Source organism: Erythrolamprus reginae, chromosome 12, assembly GCF_031021105.1.
Source record: "Erythrolamprus reginae isolate rEryReg1 chromosome 12, rEryReg1.hap1, whole genome shotgun sequence".
NCBI classification, from domain to species: Eukaryota; Metazoa; Chordata; class Lepidosauria; order Squamata; family Dipsadidae; genus Erythrolamprus; species Erythrolamprus reginae.
In genome coordinates, this window is record NC_091961.1 from 17965376 (window position 1) to 17984289 (window position 18914).

Consider the following 18914-nt stretch of genomic DNA (forward strand, 5'->3'; position numbering starts at 1 on the left):
TAAACATATAGAACTTTATTTTACGATGTAGGTTACATATTATGGATAGTTTCTTTTACTAAAGACACACATATATAGAGAGAATTTTTAATCAGCTATATTATATAAGATTAAATTTAGATAAAAGTGATTTTATTATTCTTTACATTGTTGTAACCTTTAGTAGTAAGACAGTGAGGATAAAATTTTAATTTAGAATTTTAAGAATTGCTAATAATGTATAAAATTAACAGAAAATTTTATACGGGAAGAGAGATAAGACCCTCCATGGGGCGAGTGATGAGAAAAGAAAAGTTTGTATATGATTGATTTTAAGCATTGTTGTTGTGTTTATAACCATATATTGTTTTATTTCATGGTGTAGAAAAATAAAAAAAATTATACCGGAGAACACAGATGCATCTAGGGAAGAATGCTCCTCTGAAACCCATGGGTTTTAGCATGCATGGTGGCACATGAGTGCTACATGATTTCAAGACAACGACACCCAGTTTGTGCCCTCTCCGTGACTCACACACTACCATACGCCACTCAGAGTCATTATCCAATGCAGAAGCAGGCAAAGTGAAACCAGGGGCACCGATATGCCAAGGATGGTCAATTTTCAATCGAAAATGAGTATATGTGCTGCTCCATAAGCAATCTTTCAAAAATAAAAAAGAGAGTGTTTGTAGCCCAGAGGTCAGTTTTGCTCAGTCGTCCAGAAGGAAAATCAACCCAGAGAGGGAAATCATAATTGCTGAAAGAATTCTGTGAGGTGAGACTTAGAGACTCATCTCTTTAGTCTGACTTTTGGTAGATGGCTAACTTACAACAGGAATGTCTATGGGGGGGAGAGTAGGGGGGAGTGAATGAAATGCCCAGCTTATACATTGGAGACCCATCCCTATAGAAAAGGGTGGAGTGAATCCTGCAGGTGGCATATTGATTCTTTGGTGATCTGTCCCTCCCCACCATGGATACCCCTGCTTTATAGGGATTTTGTTGTGGGGGGAGAAAAGGGCTATGTACTGTCTTTGTGGAGGAGAGGGAAAGGGAAAATCAAAGAAAAGGGAAAGAAGGAAAAAAAGGAAAGGAAAGGGAAAGGGGAGAAGAGAATGAAGTTTACAAAGACAGAAATTCTATAGTTCTGTTGTAGGCATCAGAAATACTACAGATTTAAATTCAGTGCCATTCTTGCCCTCTGGGAAGCAAACTCTGAGAGCCAATTCTTTGTCATATACAGGCTCCACATCCTCAATTTTCTACAAGGGCAAAAAAAGGAGACCTGCATTAAAACTGTCCCCTTAGTAACACCTCGTTCATCAGCTGTGCCCAAGCATCCTGTCTGTGCTCTTGTATTACCATTTGCTATAGAGGCTGCTGTGCTAAAGAGACTCTGGGGATGTCGGTCCAGGGAAAAGGAACCCGTCGGCATCCCTCAAACTCATGCAAGTCTTCTTTAATTCCTCTCACCATCATTCTGACTTTCCAAGGCCATAAATTTTGCAATCACTCTAAGGCAGAAAATGATATGCAGCGGTGTCTCATTTTGGTTTAACCCAGCAAGCAGACAGAAATTATCTATTTTGCTTTTTTTTTAAATGTACCAATTAGCTTTTTTTAAAAAAAATGACCATTCTCTAACAAGACTCCGTTCCCCTTGTCTGCCTCTCTCTGTTTTCCAAAGTGCCTCTCCCATTTCTAGATAGGAAGGGATAAACATATATCCATCCTAAGATAAAATACAGGAAATAGTATAAGGGCAGACTAGATGGACCATGAGGTCTTTTTCTGCCGTCAGTCTTCTATGTTTCTATGTTTCTATGAAGGCTGGAAATTACAAGGAAAGTGGGAAGGGGCTTTGAAGAAGGAGGGCTCCTACTTACCTGTCCAAATGTCCCCTGAAGAGCAAGTCCTGAAGGATCCCAAGAGCAACTTTGCTCCAGTTCTACTTTTCCTTGGAAGGAGACTGGGGTGGGGCAGGAGGGGAAGGGAAGGGAGCAGAGACCGGCGGCAATTCCCTTTAGGGCAGGGAGGAGTCCTTTGAAGAACTTATCTTTCCCAGAAGACTAAAAAAAACCACATCCCACCCTGCTTTGCCAGGACTGTCCGGGTACAATTTCTTTAATCTGCTCTGCCCAATTTAACAAGCAACTTCCAAAGGTTTTTGCTTTACTCTCCACTATTCCTCTGGCTGCTGACCACCTCTCCAATCCCCCTTCCCCCAACTCAAAATCTTCCTTTCCTTTCCCCCCTTTCCTCTCCCTTCCTTTCCCTTCCCTTTTTTCTTTCTCACTGGACATGCAACACATACACTTAAGGACTTACGGTATCTTTTTGTACACAGACTTACAACCTCCCTCTCGCCTCTTGGATCTCTTCAGAGCACCGGCCCTCCCCTTCTCTCTTGGCTTTCCAAACCCACATGGTCTTCTTTTTCTCAACAGTCCACCTGTGCATTCGGTAACTCACTCAGAGCCCCTTTGCTTGATGGCCTCCCCAGCCCTGGACACCCTCCACCTCATTTGGCAACTTGCTAGAACTCCTGCTGCATCCGACCTACCTGATACAAGACTCAGCTCTCCAAAGGCGTCCATCTGACTGAGGACTTTGTCTCTTCCACCCGTCAGGGAGGGGCAGCCGAGAGGGGAGCAAGAGGGTGCGTCCGTCCCGGGAGGGAGGAGTTGCCTGCAGCAGTGGAGAGCTGTGAGGGTCGAGTCCCCAAGATCTCCTCCCAACACCATTGCATCTCAGGCAAGTGGCCATAGGGAGCAAGGATAAACAGTTTTACTTTATTCTTTGCTTCTTCTACGCATGCTCATAGGTACATTTCTGTCTTCTTGGACACTGGAAGAAAAATGTGATGGAATTATGGAGGTGGACCCTGATGGGGAGAATGAGGCATTGTATTAGCCTTTTTCTGCCAGATTAAAACAAAAAACTGGGAGAGGAGACCATCCTCCCTAAGAAAAGGAGGGCAGCTTAACCCCTCCCTTCCCTGCAAGTGCTTTATGATTTAGCTGCTGGCACACGAAAAGCCTTTGACTCTCAAATGAATCCTGCTTTTTTAAAAAAAAAGTTTGCCAACTGATGTACTGAAGTGGAAAACTAGCAGAATATTCTCCTTCTGCTGTCCCCAACATGGCAGTTTTGAGTTATGAATTCTCAGCCTTACAGTTATGACAGGGATCCCCAAACTTGGCAACTTTAAGACTTGTGGATTTCAACTCCCAGAATTCTCAGAGGTGGCTGAAAAATTCTGAGTGTTGAAATCCGCAAGTCTTAAAAGTTGCCAAGTTTGAAAGCTTATGGGTTATGTAGTCCCTTGAAGCCTCTGGAGGATGTTATCCTCAGGGGAGAGAATTTTACATTCCATTTACATAAATAAAACAGCAGCCATGGAAATGAGAAGAGGTCCAATCACAGTGAAGCTGCCAATCAGTTTAAAATGATAGATTTGGAGGAAAACATCAAGAAAAGACCCTCCCTAAAGCCATGTTCAATTTTTCTGATGTTCAAAATTGAAAAGGAGGACAGTATTCCATTTCTGGAATAAAAATATGAAGTTGGCTTAAACACATTACCTGAATAATATTACTTTCCATTATAGAGGTCTTCAAATTTGTGCTGGCTAGAGAATTCAGAGAGTTGAAGTCCACAAGTCTTAAAGGTGCTAAGTTTGGGGACCCTTGTTATAGAGTCACCTAAAGGAAATGTTCTTATTTGAAAAAAAGGACCGTTGTCCCATCCTTTCAAAAGGCAATGGACTTCCTTGGGGGCTTTTCTTGAAGACGTTTCATTTCTCATCCAAAAAACTTCTTCAGGTCTCTAGAAGCTTCATGTATAAGAAACAAAACATCTTCAAGGAAAAACAAGGCCCAGTTGCCTCTTGAAAAAGCACCTTTGGAACACCCATGCTTTTTTTCCAAATAAGAACATTCCTTTAAGGTGATTCTACATATAACAATAGAAACTAATATTACCCAGGCAATGTGTTCAAGCCACTTCATATTTTAATTCCACGACTTGGATGATGCAGACTCTCCCTAGACAAAAAGTTGGATAGGCCCTGGACATTCATGGTTCTGAAGAACTGGAAATCAATGGAGCTGAAATTCACATGCATTTGTGTGCATCCAGTTTTACATTTTCAAAAACTTGCTGTCATAGAAAAAATGACCCATCTTCAGAACTCATGTCTGGTTCTAAACTCAACTGGGTTTTCCATCTACAATTCTTTCCATCCATATCATCTAAACTTCACTGGCTGCCTGATTCTCTTTTTCTTGTCTAGTCTGAAACACTAAGCAAATGTCTGTCTGCTTTTCAACAATAGTTGGATTGGATCCCTCTGTGTTTTCAACCTGCAACTTGATAATCAGCCTTTATAATGAAGGATCTTGCTTGTCCTTTTATTTTTTTTCAGCTAAAATCTATGCCCATTAACCTCCAAGCAGAGGCAATTGGGCCTCTGGGATGCATCCCCTTTAGGAAGCGATGAGTCCAGAATGGCTATTTTGGGTGATGGGGTCAACCAGGGCCTCTGTAGGCTTGAAGCAGAACAATGCTGGTTGACAATGAGGCCATTAATCTGTTGGGAGACGGCTGTGACCAGCTAGACTGGAGGTGGTGTCCATGGTTACACAGACTATGAGGCTCTTATTTCCAACTCAGATCTCTGTAGTGGGGTGGTGGAGGGGGCGAGGGAGAAAAGCCACCCTCACAGCAGGCAGACTGTGGAGGAAGTGAACATGGCAGTGTTTACTTCCAATAGGATTTTCTCTAGTTCTGGGCACAACGGTTACTTACAAAGAAACTTTATCAACTTTGAGCTACTTACAAAGACAGGATAAAAATCTAATACAGGTAGTCCTCAACATTGGAGCCCAAAATTTCTGTTGCTAAACAACACAGCTGTTAAGTGAATTTTATCCCATTTTAATTGCTACAGTTAAGTGAATTTGGCTTCCCAATTGACTTTGCTTGTCAGGTCGCAAAGGAGGAGGATGCAATTGTCATAAATGAGTAACTTCTCAAGTGTTTGATTTTTGATCACATGACCTTGGGAATGCTTCAATGGTCATAAGTATGGGAAATGGCCATAAATCATTTTTTTCAGTGCCATTGTAACTTTGAATAGTCACTAAACTACAATGCTCAAAAAAAATTAAAGGGAACACTTAAACAACAGAATATAACTCCAAGTATTCAATGAGAATATTTCATTCATTCAGATCTAGGACGTGTTATTTGAGTGTTCCCTTTATTTTTTTTGAGCAGTATATTATAAGTCCAGGACTATCTGTAACAAATTGTGGATTCTTGTCCCCAAATATTGTACAATTATAAATTTAGATACTGAAAACTGCTGTTTTCTGGAGCTGCTGGTCATAATAAATGTAATACAACCAACAATCCAAACGCTACCAAATGAAGAAAAGAAAATGAGAGGATTGTGTGAAAACATTAAAATCTCTGTTCTAGCAATGAATCCCAGTTCCTTTGCCAAGCAAAGCCATTTTTAATGAACTTGGACTTCCAAAATTCTCCATATAGTACATAGGCAGAGAAATGGGGAGAACGTTTCCAAATTTCTCCTGGAGCAGATGTTCCCCAAAAGCCTCTTAATAAGGCACCCACTTAATGATAGTGGCGCTATGGGAGCCTCATGGGAGGTGTCTCACTCTGATGTCTTTTCTTGAGATTGAATGAAAGCGTGGGAAGTTGGGAAGCCTGCAGACCACTGGAAAGAGCATCACACAATGGAAAACAGGCGCACACTCCCGCCTCCTCTCTCGGGCTGGTTTCAAAGGGCTTTTGAAGCAAATCAATTGCAGACTTGCGGTAGAAACCTGGGGAAAGGACAGTGACTAACCCCCTACCCCACACGTGGAGACAACCTCTTCCAAAGGGTGGGTTCATACTTCAAATTATTGGAAGGATGGATGCTATTTATTCAAGGCAGCAAAATGAATTTGTAAAATTAGAACCCCAGAATGATTTTGACATCTGGGGTCTGATTCCTGCCCCACGGACGTGGGTTGCAGCAAGACAAAAATGAAGGGTGAAGAGTCCAAAATGGGAAGTCTGAAATGGGCCCTTTGCTATTGCATCCTCACCAACATTTTGCCACCTGTTTATGAGACAGGGTGGGGCAGTGGTTAGAGTGCAGTACTGCAGGCTACTTTAGCAGTTCAAATCTCACCACTGTTTCAAGGTTGACTCAGCCATCCATCCTTCTGAGGTGGGTAAAATGAGGACCCAGATTGTTGGGGGCAATATGCTGATTCTGTAAACTGCTTAGAAAGGGCTGTAAAAGCTCTATGTAATGGTATATATGTCTAAATGCTATTGCTATTATACCGAGTTCTGAACTTATGAAGTCTGATTGCTCATTTTTGTTTAAATAGATTGCCGGAAGCGCCAACAGGAAAGTGGTGAGCTTCAACGTCCATCAGCCTCTTAGTACCCAGCTGAGAACATTCTGAGACAGGCCATCATCACAGGGAAGTTCTAGTCTAGCTGGCAGCAAGACAGTTCTTCTCATTATTATGGGCCAAACATTGCTGAAAATAAATTAGTGGGGCGTGGGATGTCTTGAATGGACACAGAGGTGGCAGCATGCCCAGAACACATGCGGTAGATGAGTCACATCCATGGCACCCATAATAATATCCTGCGGGTGCAGTAGGTGTCAAGGCTAACAGTGCCCTATTAATTAAACCCCAGAAGGAAATCTCAAAGGGAGGCAAAGAGGACGAACCACATTGGATTCCCTGGGCAAAGGCTGTCCAATGCTTGCTCTCAGGACACTAATGGAAGAGATTTCTGGCACTCATAAAAGGCAGGCAGTGTTCCTTGGCATTTCTGACGTAGGAGGGAAATTCATATTCAAGGTATGCATGTTCTCATTTGAAGATGTTTGTCTATAAAAGCTCTTTGCAGCTTCACCTCGCTCAACTTTTTGATCTTGCAAATCAAGCAGCTCAAAGATAAAGAAGCTTCTTGGATGAGAAACCAAACATCTTCAAGGAGAAACAAAATCCAGTTGCTTTTTGAAAATGCACCTTTGGGAAAACCAGGACCTGGATGACTTGAGACCCTCCAGAGGAAAAAATCAAGCAGGGTTCTTAATTATTTCAATTATACCAGAAGGGTTTGTGAATGGGTTTTCAGACTAGGTGAAAAAGGAGTCCTACAGCATGCAGAAAAAGGTCCAAGGATTGAAGGGGCAGAACAGACAGACATAAAATCTGTTGACATTTGGGAAACTCCTCACAATATGCATGGCTATGTGATGAGTAGCAGCATTTACAAAGCAACAGTGGTCTGTTGAGGGAGCTCCTTGTAATTCCTCCAGGATGTTTTTAGTTATTAAAGCTCCCAACCATTAAAAATTTGTTTGTGCATATGGTTGAGGGCTGGGGGGGGGGAAAGACTGAGGCCTAGAAGGTAGTTTGGATACTAACATAGGGAAGCTTATAGCTTGCAAGGTTGAGAAATGAGAACAGGATTTTTAGACAGATGTCTAGATTTCCACCAAAGCCACCTCAGCGGGCAAGCAAAGCCGTTAATGCAGCCAACCTTTTGCAGAACTGGAGAAAAGCAGAAGCTTTTCTCAGCAGATCTGAATGCCGAGAAATGTGTCTCCTTTTGCCCAGTTACAAAAATAACCCAGGACTGTGCATTTTTTAAATCTCATCCCAGATGTTTCCAGCTCCTGCAATTGAGAAGCCCTGACCCGGTGGGATTACTTAAAGATTTAATTCTTTAAAGAGGATTCTGGCAGAACCAGACTGGTATCTGGGAGCCTCTCAAGGCAAGATTTCAAAGCTCATTCCCATGGAAGCTCATGAAGTATCAGCCCCATCAAATAGGAAGGCTTGGGCTGGGCTGCTGTAGGTCATGGGTTGAGGAGAGGAAGCAGAAAGGAAATTCAGTGGATACAGATTTTATTTCAAATTGCTAGGCTTGATCAACATCTCTCATTAAAAGGACAACTGAATAATCTCTAACTGCCGATCCTTGCCATGTGAGTCATCCTGGAAATTTAAATTATAAATCTGGAACGAAGACTTTGGAAGATTCTTCTAGTTAAGAGTCCATATTAAACTAGATGGGCAAAAAGCCCTATATGAATAATATGAATTGACTCAACATGTGAGCAACGTGGTGGCTCTTGGCAAAATGCCTGCCTTTGCTCTTAAAGATTCATTAAAAACAAAAATTGAGAACACGGCAATTTCCCCCATTCATGGTTTGTTCCAGTACTTGAAGTACTGGTTATCAATCAACCACAATCAGCTAGATTCTGCAGCATGCTGAGGACAACACAGATGCATCTGTTTTATGGCTTAGCATTAGCCCAACATATGAAGCCTCCTGCTTTTGAGGTCCATCCTGGATTCACAAGGATTCTTGGGCAATAATAATGTTGAATGGCTCCATTTAGAAATATGTGTACCTACCAGAAAGATAAATAGCTGGCAGAATGGAGTTGGGAAGATCTTTAGAAGGTAGATGTAGGAGGGGACAACCACCCTAAATCTGCCTTTGTCACCAAGTATTACCGGTACTTATTTTGAGTTGGATGGTGATACACACTAACTACATTGTTTTTAAATTGAGTGACAGCACCTGCAATCTCCTTCTCCCAAAAAGCCAAGTAATAACATAGGTGCCACAGGGCAAATGATGCCTACAACTCTAATGTTTACTGGGAGCCTTTGACTTATGACCACACTTGAGCCCAAAATTTGTTAAGTGAGCTTTGCCCCATTCTGTGACATGTCTTGCCACAGTTCAGTGTATCACTGCAATTGATAAGTTACTCTGTTGTGAGGTCAATGTGGCTTTCGCCTTGACTGGTCATAAGGTTGCAAAAGGTGATGACATGACCCTGGGACATAGCAATGGCCATAAATATGAACCAGTTGCCAAAGCATCTGAATTTTGATCACAGGATTATGAGGATGCTGGAAAGGTAACTGTGAAAAACAATTGTAAGTTACATTTTTCAGGCCCTCCGGAACCAACTCACCCCAGAGATCAGAATTGCCCCCACCTTCCTTGCCTTTCGTAAACTTCTCAAAACCCACCTCTGCCGTCAGGCATGGGGGAATTGAAATATCTTCCCCAGGCCTATATAATTTATGTATGGTGTGTTGTGTGCATGTTTTTTAAATTATGGGTTTTTAACTTTGTATTATTAGATTTGTATTGTACATTGTTTCTATCACTGCTGTGAGCCGCCCCGAGTCTACGGAGAGGGGCGGCATACAAATTTAATAAATAAATAAATAAATAAATAAAATAAACTTTGAACGGTGGTTACTTTGTGGCTTCCAATTCTCCTCTCTAGGATACCCATATTCTGTTAGTTTTAAGAAATCTCAGATGTCCTGAGCAAGAGGCAAAGATCCAGTGATGGAAAAATGGCCATGTTTGAGTTAACTGTCTCATAAAACCCATCCATTCTTCTGGAGTTCTAGGGCTGTGTGGATCACAGATAGAAAAACCATGCTCTGGGGACTTTGGAAAAAACAAAGATTTTCTTTCCTTTTTTTTTGAGGGAGCATATGTGCCAAAACCCACCTCTTTCTGCATCTTTCAAGGAGCATTAACCATCCTTTTGAAATACAGAGACATCACGATGCACTTCCCGAGCTGTAAAGAACATTACAATAATGATTTCTTTGCTGGTGGCAGTGGGTCTCAGGGGAGGATCGGAAACAAATGGAAATGAAATTGAAGTCTGCCCTGGATTTGATTATCCATCTCTGTCTCTCTTGTCCTGTCTCTCCCCCCACCTCCACTCCTGTTTACCTGACCTAGTTAACTGCATTAGGCTACCTAACGGCCACCCCCACCCTTCACATCCATCATTCCCAACCAAGAGATCCATGAAAGGCTTGACAAATCTTACAGTGCAGCAGGAAACACCTCTTCCCATAGCAGAAGCTGCCGTAGATGTAACTTAACAGTGTTGGAGACCATACGATCTCAGTTCTTCAGAGAGAATACAGGGAGTCCTCGACTTATGACAATTGAGCCCAAAAATTATGTTGCTAAGTGAGACGTGTTGATTTTTGCCCCATTTCATGACTTTTCTTGCCACATTTGTTAAGCAAATCACTGTTGTTATTAAATTAGTAACACGGTTGTTAAGTGAATCTGGCTTCCCCATTAATTTTAATTGCGAGAAGGTCGCAAAAGGTGATCACATGATCCTGCAATTGTCATAAATGAGTCAGTTGCCAAGTATCGGAATTTTGATCACACGCCCCTGGTGCAACAGTTGTGTGAAAAACAGTGGTCGGTCATATTTTTCAGTGCGGTTGCAAGTTTGAGCAGTCACTAACTGTTTTAAGTGGAAGAGAAATTGGCATGTGAGGATTTCCTCCCCTCATATTGAAAGGGTACAGGTATTCTTTGACTTACAACAGTTCATTTAGTGACCCTTCAAAGTTATGACAAGCATAGACCTAAAATAAAGAATTGTATGTATAGAAGTGATTAAAAATAACAAATTTAAAAGAGACACTCGTAGTTCCAAAAGTATATGGGAACAAACTATCAGTCTATTAAACAAGAGATGAATTAGGATAAGGTTCACTCAAGGAAAGGCAAAGGAAGAGGAAATAGAAAGATGAAGGGAGAGAAGAAGCAAGGAGGGAAGAGAGGGAGAAAGAGGGAGGGGAGTATAAAGAAATGAAGAACAACAGACTGAGGAACAGAAATAATAGGTGCAAAGTAGGACATTGATTTAAGAATGATTGATAAAAATGTATAGTTGTGTATATAATTGATATATTCTAAGGTATACGCATTGATATATGAAAACTGGAGAAAAAAAAATCAAAAAAAATCATAGAAGAAAAAGTTACATGACCTATGAGTTTTTCACATGACCATTGCAGCATCCCCATATGATCATGCAATCAAAATTCAGATGCTTGGCAACTGGTTCTTATTTATGATGGTTGCCAGATCCCAGTGTCCTGTGGTCATCTTTTGCAACCTTCTGACAAGCAAGGGGGAGCCAGATTTACTTAACACCGTGTTACTAACTTAACTGATTCATTTAATAACTATGGCTGCATATAAAATGGGGCAAAATTCACTTAACATCTGTCTCACTTAGCAATATATATTTTGGACTCAATTGTGGTCGTACGTTGAGGACTGCAACACGGAGGAGCAGTGTGGGGGGGAAGCACCCCCGAGGTGGAGAAGGAAAGCAGGCAGCCTCAAAGGCCAAACACTCAGCTGCAAAGAAAGACTTTTGGGGAATGCTCCCCTCCCCCTCCCCCCATCAGCAGAGATGCTTTCTGGGAAGGACGGGAGAAGCTGCTCTCCCTGTACTCTCCTTGCATGATCAGTGCCAGACTCTGCTGTGTGTGAGAGAGAGAACGAGAGAGAGAGGGAGAGAAGGACGACGGAAGGGAGAAGGATTTGTATCATCATGCAAAATTGCTCAGTGCTTCTGAGCAGCCTCCTTCTACAGTAGCTAATGCAAATTTCCAGCATTTCCCTCATTTCTATCACTGACTAGCCTTCCCGGCCCATGTCTCTGGCTGCCCAAAGCAGAATGAAAAGAGACACAACACGTGTGCACAGAAACCTCACCTTCCTTTCCAGTTATCACACTGAAAGAAACCTGAATTCAACTGTTTCTTTCACCAATCTCTCTGGTATTAAAGTGATCCGGACTCCAGTCTCTCTTTCCCAGGGTGAGATCAGACTAAAGCAAAGAGATAGTTTTTACTTCCTGTTAGATCATTTTCGATCCTTTCCTTTTCTGCAAGTGCAGGGAGAAGGGGGAGATAAGCAGCTCCTCCTTTCCTCCCTCCCTCCTTCTTTGTCCCTCGCACTTCCTTTCCTGAAATCTCCAGTGATAATCTTTAAGGCTCTTTGTAAATAGAGCTAGAGAGTTTAAAGAGCAAAGTAGCCAGAGTTAGATGAGGACTAACTCAGGAAGTTTGAATACCCGTGCAGTGCACCCTAATCCCTAACCCAGGGGTCTTCACGCTTGACAGCTTTAAGACTAATGAACTTCAACTCCTATTCCTGAGCTAGTATGACTGAAGGGGGATTCTGGGAATTAAAGTCTACAAGTCTTAAAGTTGCCAAATTTGGAGACCCCTGGGTTAGGGATTAAGGGTGCAAAGGTATCCAAACCTAGCTACTTTAAGATTTGTGGACTTCAACTCCCATTCCTGAGCTAGCATGACTGAGGGAGGAATTCTGGGAGTTGGTCCACAAGTCTTAAAGCTTTCAAGTTTGAAGTGTATAAAAATTGTCCATGGTTGTAAAAAGTATATATGTTTGTAAAAAGTATTCTACTACACTGGTATTTTATTAAATAATATATTATTGCACCATTTGGTTCAGAATACTTTTCCCCCTTGTTTTGCACCTTTAAAATCTACGTGCGTCTTATACTCTGGTGCGTCTTATACTCAGAAAAATACGGTATATTGAGGCTGCAAGACAAATGGGCATTGACTGACTCATAAGAAAATCATTTCATCATCATACTGGTTACACACATTGTTTTTTAGGATATATTAGTGAATGGAGAATTTGTAGCCTTTTAGATCTTACTGAGCTATAATTTCCACCGTCCAAATCTAAGGAGGTGCTATACACTGGAATGCCCCAACACCCATTTATCCAATTATGATGCTTTGCTACTCTTTAAGACAATGTTCTCTTGACTATTTTACTTCTGAATCTCATTGAAGAGCGATTAATAAATCAATGTGATGTAAAGGAGATAAAACTATAATGCAGGGGCCCAGATTTACAGATCTACTTCACAGCAAACAATTCTGCTGATAAGGAACTAATAATTTACTTCATCACAAGACACATGATGAAAACAAGGAGAATGTCAGTTTGATGTTATGGATTATGTACCAAAAGATACATTTTACAGAACAATTGTTTAAATCTGGGATTTCTCTAAATTTGCCATTTAAAAAGTAAATACATTCCAATATTTTAGGCTTCCTAATCTTTTTGCATGAATTAAAATTCTCAGCACCTTATTTTTGCCTCCGGTAGCCATGGAGTTGTTGAAAATAACAGCTGGCCGGCATCTGTTTGCTTACAAGATCCATACAGAAAAAAAAGTTTCCTAACTTTGTTTCATTTCTGTTTTTCTGGCACTTTGAGCTTTCTTCCTGAAATTTCTCTTTAAATATTGAGGCTACCACTCACTTCTTAGTTATAAGCAAGTAACTATTTCCCCAAACTTTTTTAAAAAAAACAATTCACAGGCTTATTATTGTGTCATTTTAATTCCTGTTCATTGTTATTTTGTCACAATCTACTGGCTCTTTTACCATAAATCTTCAGGCATAGCCAAGGGCTGGAAAAAGGAGAACATGAGGCTGTGAAAAGCAATTGCAATAATCAAGGATTCTACATATTGTATCAAGACAATTAAGCAATGGGAGTTATGGCCTTGCTCTCACTTCAGGTTTTAAGAGGGTAAGCTGGCTACCTATTAGATTCCTACACTGACCAGGGAATGGGTTTAACTGTAATGGTCTCTTTCAACTCATAACTTCTCTGATCTGCCTGGGTAGTTATGAAAAGTCTGGCAAGCCTGTTAAAACAATTGTGAGCAAGTGAAACAAAATAAACACAAAACATTGCCTTTTGGAGGTTAAACATTATGCCTCTGCCTGTGAAGAAACCTTCTAGGAAAGACTGGGCCTGAAGATATCTAATATCAAGTTTCTGAACTGATAATCTTTCTTGTGTATTCAGCTGCCAGATTTAAAAAAATATTCTACTTTAAAAAAACACCCACAAAAAAGGCAGAGGAAGAAATGAATTCCAATTTTACCACAGCCAAATTTAATATACAGTATTTTTGTCCTCCCACCCCTAAATTCCAGAAAGGGCAATTGAATAAACCAGAGTTCTATTGAGCAACCTCACACCAACACACAAGCACAATATTTAAAGCTTGTGCACCTACCACCGGCTCAGAGATAAGCCTTGATTTAGGGTCAATTGGCTCATTAGTTACAGGAATTATTGAATTGATATCTGAATCTCTTCTGCCACAAGACCTTATGGAGACAGCCTTTTGCCCTATTGCAAGGATAAGAGTTTCTACAAATGCTCCAAGAGCTTCCAACCCCAATCAGCTTGCATGTTAAGTAGCAGAGAGGTCTGAGGGCACTGTCTTCCCTAAAGAATTGGTCCACTGAAATGGATTGAAGCCGCACAAAAGAAGCCTGCAGAGAGCATGGATAATTCTGCTCTTTCAAGCTGTTTTCCCTTGGAGCAATTCCAAATATGCCAGCCTTTCAAAAGCAGCTATAAACAATCCATTTCCCCCAAGGCAGCACTCTGGATTAAGTGGGTTGTGGGCTGCAGCCTCAATCAAAGGTAATACTAATGTAGGCATTTCTTAAGATTTCTGTTTTCTCGTGCGACCTTGCAAAGTTACAACAGACAGACTAAAAAGGTCTGACCATCGCTTCCCTTTCTTCAAAGGAGCCCGGGTTGATATTCAAGAGGACCATGGTCCATGTCTGCCTGCAGAGTGGTTTTGTCCAGTGCATTTCCCACTACATGACCCTCCTCCCTCTCTGAACAAACGGAAGAACTGTGTGTTGCCCCGCCCCTGCCCAAGCGGATGTCCATCTCTATCTGAAAATGCCTGTCAAGGAAAATGAACAGAACAGAAAAAGGATCCGCTTCACCAAGCCAATAGAGGGTTTTGCCAGCGATGGGGGCAGAAAGCAATGCCCCCCACTCTTAAAAAAAATCATAACACAGCTTCATTTCCAAAAAGTGGTTGTGAGGAAAGTTGGCCTTTCAAACATCACTCGTGCTCATTCCCTCCTGGGAGAGCGGTCCTTATTCAATAAGTTCCACGTAGTTGGCCGGAAACATCCCAAAGTGACCGTCGGGCCCGTAACCTCGCCACCAGCCCTCGTCAATCATCTCAATGTTTGTGATAATGTTCTCAGGGTCGAAAGAGATCTCCGTGTCATCAGCTAAATGATGGGAAACAAAACACAACCTCCATGTTAAAAGAATTTTAAAATATATACCGGCATATATACAGGGGGATACACTCCAAGACCAGGGAAGTATTAATACCACTCTACTACGCGCTGGTCAGACCACATCTGGAGTATTGCATCCAGTTCTGGTCACCACACTTCAAAAGAGACATTGAAACTCTGGAGAAGGTGCAGAAAAGAGCAACCAAAATGATTAGGGGACTTGAAACCAAGACTTAGGAAGAGAGATTGCGGTAACTGGGCATGGATAGCCTAGAGAAAAGGAGGGCCAGAGGGGACATGATAGCTGCATACAAGTATATGAGGGGTTGCCACAGAGAGGAGGGAGCCACTCTATTCTCCAGAGCACCAGAGGGTCGGACGAGGAACAACAGCTGGAAGCTGACCAAGAAGAGATTCAACCTAGAAGTAAGGAAGAACTTCCTGACGGTCAGAGCGATCAACCAGTGGAACAACCTGCCTGCGGAGGTTGTGAACACCCCAACTCTGGACACTTTCAAGAGGAGATTGGACTGCCATTTGGCTGGGGTGCTTTAGGATTCCTGCTCAGGTAGGAGGCTGGATTTGATGACCTGCATGGTCCCTTTCAACTCTAACAATAAATAAAATAAAAAAATAAATATATTTTTAAGAAAGTAACTGGCCTGGTAGACTATAATGGGAGTCACCAACCCCTGGTCCGTGGACCGGCACTGGACTGCGGCATGTCAGAAATCAGGGCATGTAAACAAGGGAAGCCCCATCCGTGGGATGCAGGCAGCACCCAATACCTCGGCCTTTCCAGTCTGTGGAAAAAACTCCTCTCCACAGAATTGGTCCCTGGTGCCCAAAGATTGGGAGCTGCTGGACTGCAAGATCAGAATCACACTGACTTTGATCCTGAGGATTTGAAGTTACGACAGTACTGAAAAAAATGACTTATGACTGGCTCTCCAACTGTCTCTGTTTCCCCGCAGTCATGTAATCAAAATTTGAGCACTTGACAACTAGTATGTATTTATAACAATTGCAGTGGCCTGGAGTCATGTGACCTTCCCAAGGACCTCCCAAGGTTGTTCCACTGGTTGATCGCTCTGACCGTCAGGAAGTTCTTCCTTACTTCTAGGTTGAATCTCTCCTTGGTCAGCTTCCAGCCATTGTTCCTCGTCTGGCAAGGTCAATGGGAAAGGATGGATTTATTTAACAATTGCATAATTTTCTGAACAACTGTGGCAAGAGCTCATAAAATCAGGTGCAACCTACTTAACAACTGTATTGCTTAGTGATGGAAGTTCTGGTTCCAACTATGCTCACAAATTGAGGACTATGTGTAAACCATATGGCTTCTCAATCTTGGCAACTTTAATATGTGTGGACTCCAACTCCCACAATGCAATAAGAAGGTAGCATTAGTTTAACAACATATACCGAAAATAAAGATTTAACAGTACAGATATGATGTCAAATAACAAGAAGTTTTAAAAGTAAAGCTGACAACTTAAGTATGGGAAAATGTTATCAATCTGTTAAATGTAATATGTATTGGAATCAAAATCACTTAGGGAAGGGTTTAGAAGGAGAAAGGGGGAGTAGGAAAGGGAAGGAAAGGAGGAGAGGGAAGTAGGAAGGGGGAGAGAAGGAGTAAGAAGGTAAACAGGAGAAGGGGATAGAGAGAGAAGAGTGTGAAGAAAAAGAAAAACAGACTGATTAATAACAGCAAGATGTAAAATAGGTTATTGAATTTTGATTGATGAGTATGCTATTGATATATTCTTAAGGTATTTGTATTGAAGTACAGTGATCCCCCGCTCTTTGCGAGGGTTCCGTTCCAGGACCCCCCGCAACGAGCGGGTTTTCGCGAAGTAGCGCTGCGGAAGTAAAAACACCATCTGCGCATGTGCAGATGGTGTTTTTACTTCCGCAGCGCTAGCGAGGAGCCGAAGATTGGGGGCGGCGCGGGTGTTTTAAAACGTCCCCGCCGACATGGGGGGCTCGCTAGCACCCCCCTAACCCGGGTTGGGGGTTCGGGGGTGTGCTAGCGAGCCCCCCATGTCGGCGGGGATGTTTTAAAACACCCGCGCGACTTTCCAATGAGTCCCGAAGACAACGCGTTTGTCTTCGGGACTCATTGGAAAGTCGCGCGGGTGTTTTAAAACATCCCCGCCGACATGGGAGGCTCGCTAGCACACCCCCGAACCCCCAACCCGGGTTTGGGGGTGTGCTAGCGAGCCCCCCATGTCGGCGGGGATGTTTTAAAACACCCGCGCGACTTTCCAATGAGTCCCGAAGACAACGCGTTTGTCTTCGGGACTCATTGGAAAGTCGCGCGGGTGTTTTAAAACATCCCCGCCGACATGGGAGGCTCGCTAGCACACCCCCGAACCCCCAACCCGGGTTTGGGGGTGTGCTAGCGAGCCCCCCATGTCGGCGGGGATGTTTTAAAACACCCGCGTGACTTTCCAATGAGTCCCGAAGACAACGCGTTTGTCTTCGGGACTCATTGGAAAGTCGCGCGGGTGTTTTAAAACGTCCCCGCCGGCATGGGGGGCTTCCTAGCAGCCCCCCAAACCCGGGTTGGGGGTCCGGGGGGTGCTGGTAAGCCCCCCATGCCGGTGGCGACGTCGCGCCGCCCCCAATCTTCGGCTCCTCGCTAGCGGGCAGGCAGGCGGCTCCTCGCTAGCGGGCAGGCAGGCGAGAGCTAGCGCCAGCGAACAGCTTGTCCGCGCTTGCTCTGGCCGCGAGAATGAACGGTGTGGGCGGGCGAAGGGCGGGCGGCAGCGAGGAGTTTGCGTGGGCGGTGGGGAAACTCCTTGCTGATGCCCGCTGCTCGCCCTCTCGCCAGCAAGAGGGGGAAGACCCAGGGAAGCCGCCCAGCAGCTGATCTGCCGGGCACCATCTACGCATGCGTGCCCATAGAAAAAAGGGCACGCATGGGCAGATGGTGTTTTGACTTCCGGGTTGAAAAATCGCGAATTACCCTGTTCGCAATGGTCGGGGACGCAATAACCGGGGGATCACTGTATATATAGAAATTGTGGAGAAAAAAATAAAAAAAAACTTTCCCAAAAAAGCTGCAGCAGTGCCAAGGTCAAGAAATTCTTTTCTAACCTCAGCCTGTTTCAATTTTATTTAAATAACACCTGTAATAACCTGGGTTGCCTTATGCCAAATTCAAGTACTTAATCATTTAACCTTTTCTTTTCTAATGCTGCTTATTCTTTCACTGTGGATTATTGATCCTCCTTTCTGGAGACTCATAATATCCTGTATTATCATTTCAGCTTTTAAATCCGAGCTGAGCAACCTTTTTCTCAGCTGAAGGTCAAATTAGGCTTTTGAATGGCAGGCTGGGTCTACATTCAACCAATAGAAGCAGCCTGCAGAGCCACGGTACACAATAAAGTAGGATTAAATACGAGGGAATGAAACATTTAATACATTCATTCTGATGGCACGTTAAAAGTTAGCAGCAAAAATTGGCCAGGCTTTGAGAGTTGCACTCCATGTGCCTAAAAACACAACTTCCACCTATATATAGTGTTCCCTCGATTTTCGCGGGTTCGAACTTCATGAAAAGTCTATACCACGGTTTTTCAAAAATATTAATTAAAAAATACTTTGCGGTTCCCCCCCTATACCATGGTTTTTCCCACCCAATGACATCATATGTCATCGCCAAACTTTCGTCCGCCTTTAATAAATATTTTTTAAAATAAACTTTGGTAAATAAAAATGGTGAGTAATAATCTAAATGGTTGCTAAGGGAATGGGAAATTGTAATTTAGGGTTTTAAAGTTTCAAGGGAAGGCTTGTGATACTGTTCATAGCCAAAAATAGTGTATTTTCTTCCGCATCTCTACTTCGTGGAGTGGTCTCAGAACGCATCCACCGCGAAAGTCG

The 18914-nt window shown here is 42.8% G+C and overlaps 2 protein-coding genes across 9 annotated transcripts in view; both read right to left on the reverse strand.

Moving 5' to 3' along the window:
* LOC139174809 (matrix metalloproteinase-17-like) overlaps nt 1-10499 on the reverse strand; it is a 29458-nt gene extending 18959 nt beyond the window's left edge. For 4 of the 5 annotated variants that reach the window (XR_011560431.1, XR_011560430.1, XM_070765419.1 and 1 more), the window contains exon 1: nt 2546-2825. Coding sequence is in view for 3 of the 5 variants with exons in the window: in XM_070765419.1 (XP_070621520.1) it covers nt 2546-2748 (203 nt within the window). In the remaining 2 variants the exon portion in view is untranslated. Of the gene's footprint in view, nt 1-2545; nt 2830-9576 lie in introns of those variants that run through there. The other variant, XM_070765418.1, reaches the window with a different exon arrangement.
* A 2768-nt stretch (nt 10500-13267) lies between these two features.
* DBNL (drebrin like) overlaps nt 13268-18914 on the reverse strand; it is a 34829-nt gene continuing 29182 nt past the window's right edge. For all 4 annotated transcript variants that reach the window (XM_070765420.1, XM_070765421.1, XM_070765423.1 and 1 more), the window contains one exon: nt 13268-15005. In XM_070765420.1, the coding sequence (XP_070621521.1) occupies nt 14866-15005 (140 nt within the window). In that variant the 3' untranslated portion in view covers nt 13268-14865. The remainder of the gene's footprint in view (nt 15006-18914) is intronic.